General features: G+C 35.0%; 1 protein-coding gene and 1 long non-coding RNA gene across 2 annotated transcripts in view; both read left to right on the top strand.

The window, feature by feature from the left end:
* The window catches only part of LOC137625544 (immediate early response gene 5 protein-like), a 2,771-nt gene extending 964 nt beyond the window's left edge, over nt 1-1,807 (top strand). Inside the window, exon 1 of the mRNA XM_068356456.1 lies at nt 1-1,807. This exon is cut by the window's left edge and continues 964 nt beyond it. Coding sequence (XP_068212557.1) covers nt 1-319 — 319 coding nt within the window. The 3' untranslated portion in view covers nt 320-1,807.
* Nucleotides 1-5,000, top strand: part of LOC137625559 (uncharacterized) — a 236,021-nt gene that overhangs the window by 73,135 nt on the left and 157,886 nt on the right. The gene's annotated exons all lie outside the window — the stretch shown is intronic.

Raw genomic sequence — 5,000 nt, 5'->3', positions numbered from 1 at the left:
TACTTTTGTCCCCATTTCTGTTGCAGAAAATAACGGTATGTTGCCAGTGTGCACGGCTGCCGAATCTCTGCAGTCCTGTCCCGGCGCGGCAGACTGCGTCATTCGAAGCCCTACGACAAACAGCCACCCGTTGTACTGTACCTTGGAACCCATTAGTGATGACGAAGAAGATGACGACGACGTGAACAGCATGGAAGTGGAACACATAACCTCGCTCGTATCCATATTTAGTTTTGGTGCCCCTAGGAAAGATCTTTGCGCAACGCAAGCAGCGCGCGAGGACCATGCACAGTTCACACCGTTGGCCCTGACAGTTTGATGAATAAGGTGCGAAGTGGAACTTGAGCGCCCACCGATGGTTGTATCGGTGATTTACTATTATTCTCGGTCTCCAAGGTCCGACGGCCAATTGAAGGGCCGTGTGGAAGAGGAAATGCGAAAAATGATTGGTCTCATTTCATTGACCTGCAGCAGGTCACTTGTTTCATGTTTGAATTTACTTTATTCAATATTACATAGTTTCACTGCTGCAACTCTGTAAATTGTAATTTTTTCTTATTTTCTTGTTCTGTCCAAGGGAAGGTCATGTGTTGGAGTAGACCTGAATGTACCTGATAGTTTTTTAGGTTTACGAGAAAAGTGTAATATATAAATACTGCGTGTTAATCTCGATCTTGCAATTGTCTGGTTTGCTGGAGAACTGCCACTCAGAATTTCTCAAGATATCATTTTTTTTTTTCATTGTGCTAAGTCATGAATGATGTGCCTTAAACCTTGTTTCTCGAAGGTCGTCATGGCTTCCAATATTGTTTAAATTATTTGATATACTCGCTGGTCACAATTGTATGGACGCCAAAGATTACTTACACTTCATTGTAGATTTTCACCCGAAGTAGCTTGATGTCCGGTGGGAAATTGGTTGTGAAGCTGTGTTTCCCCCAAATTTGGTTGTGCATATAAGGAATTTATTTACCCAATTGAATTTCTTTAGAATTTAAAAAAGTCATTAATGAATTGTGTATTTCAATATTAATCTGAATCGGCAGTTAAAGAGGTAGAAACGTAAGATTGTATGAACGTACCTAAAGTTCAGCTCTTTATTGTAGTTTTTATTCGACTGAGACGGTGTTGAAGAATTTTTATATGCATATGCACTTCCATATTTTTTTCTGTAAAGGTCTTCAAATCTCAATGGTTTTGTGGAAACTCCCAAAAACCAATTTAGGGTGCTTTGTAGCAAGTCAGTTTTACTAAACAATAAATATTTCTCAATGATAATTGTAACATTGCTTTTAATTCGTTGTTATGATCTCCAAATTTAAACGTAACCCCCTCTCCCTGAGGGGTTGAAGAGTTGTTTGGCATTTTTAGAAAATTTCTCTATTTTCCTGAACTGTAACTGGGACCAATATTCCTTCATCAGTAGTGGCCTTGGCCTTGTAACTTTTTTTATTTTTTACAAAATTGATTTTAATATTGAAGGATCATAGAAGAAATGTCTGCTCTCTCCTCCCATCACATATTACACTCGTCAACCAGAAGCTGTACACGTGAGCTAGTGGCCGCGAGTGTGTGTATTTATTGTCTTGGTCACCAAGTTTTGCTCTCACTGCCACTAGAATTTAGCATTGTTGTGATTAGGGAACTGACTTTATACATAGTCACGTGAAAGCGTATGTGATAATTACCTGTACTCTGACGAGATATATATGTACATAAGAGAATATTAAATTTATTTATGAATGTAATATAAGAATTTTAATATTTTGTACACAACGAAAAGACAATAAATTTATGAAATAATATACTTATGCAATTTTTTTCCCTTCCTGTATTTCTAAAGATGGTTCTAGTTTGTTGATACTCATATTTAATTGAGTAGAAATGGAAATTGATTTTGTATGGTGTACTATATTGAATTTTGAGTCCTCATGTAAAGTTAATGCACATTGAGTCCTCATCATGAGTTTGAGTATTTTTGCTTTGACCAATCCATTTTTAATTGAAAGGTTTTGTACAAGGACTTGGTGTTAGAGCTACTATCAATGTCTGATTATGGAAGTAATTATTGAGGTACACGTATATGGAAAGTGTTGCCCATTGTTCTATTTCAAGTTTGAAGCCATAATAAGAATTCAACAAACTGATAAGTTATTGTGAATGCTAAGTCTTGCAACTGTACAATATAGTGCTAAAACATTTTATATGAATCTATTGGAAGAAAGTCCTTACTAAAACTATGGGAGTACCTGAATCTCATACTGTGCTATCATTGAATACCCCGCTTGTCTGGGTACTTGAAAGTTTAGTATAATTCTAAATGGTGGCAATGAATTATAACAAACTAAATGAAGACGAGGTAAGTGGTGAAATAAAGAATACTAGTAAATAGGGCAGTCAAATTTGCCAACCTTGTTACTGTGACTTTTTATTGTTCATGTGAAGTAACTGGACGAACAATACAAGTATTTGGATTTGTCCCTACATAAAGGATTTGACATTAACTACCGTTTTTATCTACGTGCAGTAATACTTGTCTGAAATTAAAACATAAGGTAATGACGACTTGTTTATTGGCCAATCGTGTTTCACCTTCCACTACCTTAAAAATTTCTAAACAAGTGTTGGTTTACCCAATGTTGTCTAGTCCATGTTACTTAGCAAGCCAGATTTTAAGGGAAAGGACAAAAACTTGTCTGCCTTGTCATCAGAGGCCCAATATAATGTTCATTGCATTGACTACTATAGATAATTGCATGGTCACCAGATGCCCATTGTACCCATATCTGTATTTTGAAGCCAATTACATTGAATAGTTACCGGTTATTTTGATTAAGTTGCCTTTTGACAACAATGACCGGAGTGCACTTGTATTAATTGATTCCCCGCCACTCATCTTGAGTTTAGTTTCACCTAAAAAACTGTTTCATATTGCTATATTATTATATAAAAAACTACTATATCTTCTGACAGTATTGCTTTAACATTTCTGGTGTCCTTTGTGATATCTAAATTTATTCCAACCCCATCATTATTTCACTTAGCCTGCTTCGTGTTAATCCTTGATTTGTTACTAAACTAAAAGTAAACGAATATGTTCTTCCCTAACAAAAACTTGAACTTTCGTTCTACAATAAACCAGATGTATTATCTCCATATACAATACACTTGGGTTAAGAGAACTTCAAATTACGCTTAATATTCTACACTAAGTAGCTTTTACTTTACGCATCAATTTCTGCTTTGTATCATCATGGATTGGAATGGATATTTTACTTAGGGCAATATACGATACTATAGGGTTGGGCTTGACAGTGCGCAGTGTCGTTGAAATATTTAGTTTGTTAAAAATGGAAAAAGGAAGAGCAGGAATACAGGTAAAGCACCTTGAGTAATGCCTATAGTGCACTGTGTGATGTTCAATGACGGCATTAACCCCTACGTGATACCATAGGTTTATAAATATATATATATAAATATATATATATATATATATATATATATATATATATATATATATATATATATATATATATATATATATATATATATATATATATAAACCACTTCCCATACAATTTATTTCACAGCCTCTCGCACAATAAACTCCATTTTTGTTACTCGTGATTTCAGACAAGATCTATACGATTTAATTGATAATGGAAACGTTAAAAGTAAACCGATTTAAATATCAAAAGCAAACGATACCGTAGTTAACTCTTGATGAAATGCCAGGTTTATGATTGCTATGGGAATTCCTAAATGATACAAGGCATATACTGTAGTCATAGATGTGTTAATTTTAGAGATTCATTTCCTTGACATTAAAGGGGAAGTATCGTCGTGTCTGTTTTTCTTTTCTTTTTTTTACACCCGTTTTAAGCTTGATATATTTTCCCAGTGGCTTTGAATATTGGATCCATATTAGACGTTGATAGATAGTAGTTGAAACCCATGTAATAACAACGACATTGTAAGGTCCTGGGTGGATAATTGTTTGCTCAGGTTTTACTAGAGCGTTCCAGTAAATTAATAAACAAAACTGGTTGTCTTGTAATGGTGAAGTGGTAACTATGATTTCCTCCCACTGGTGATACACAGAAAGACAATGGCTTCTTATCAGCAGTTATTGAAGGTTCGCAGTTACATGTTACTTATTCAGATTAATTATGCTCAAGTAATAAAGTGAGGAAACAATGAGTAAACCACACCAGATGATTGTTATAACTACAAAACCAAGTAGAAATGTGGCAGATTTATTCAGGTTAAAATGAAGATGGTATTGTCAATCTAATGGGTTCGTTGTCGGCTTGAGTATCAATGTTTCAACACGTTGGATCATTCAAAAGTTACTTCACCATATCTCATAACCTCCAGGTTTACGTAACCAACGGATTAGGACTGGTGAAAGTCCTGAGAGACATAGCATTCCGTGAGTCTTAGTTATGGCTTAAGCTGAAGGTATAAAGCCTAAAAAATGCTAGAATTGTTTTAATGCCTTTGGAAAGAATGCAAGATATATTTTACTCTAGAAAACTTGGCAACAAAATTTACCCTGCATTCTTTGAGTACTAATTAATTGGTTAGAAGTTGCCTTATAAAGACTTTTTGACATTTAAAAGAAGATGTAATTTAAAACAGCTGTGAAATGTACGAGAAAGTTATTTAAGAAAACTATAACTGACAGATAAAAATGGTCCATGCTATTGACCGTATGAAGGGCAAGAGGAGTCACTGAACCTAGAAGAGAAGATTTATATTTAGTCCCAAACATCACCTCAACACCAACGCCACAGCAGCCTGACCTTGTCTGATTTCGGTCTAAAGTCTTCTCATTCGTTTATTTTGTGTCATTGTAGGTCACATTCCAGAGATTTTCCAACTTAAAATAAATAGAACACATACTTTAGCTGATTTGTTTATTTGTATACATAGCCGAATTCACCTTAAACAGCTGTGGATTGTGGTAGCCAAGTAGCTCATAGTATAGTAAGGCAATT

Source organism: Palaemon carinicauda, chromosome 2 (assembly GCF_036898095.1).
Source record: "Palaemon carinicauda isolate YSFRI2023 chromosome 2, ASM3689809v2, whole genome shotgun sequence".
In the NCBI taxonomy this organism is placed as follows: Eukaryota; Metazoa; Arthropoda; class Malacostraca; order Decapoda; family Palaemonidae; genus Palaemon; species Palaemon carinicauda.
The sequence above is the reverse complement of the archived record's forward strand: the minus strand, read 5'-3'. Positions and strand labels throughout refer to the sequence as shown.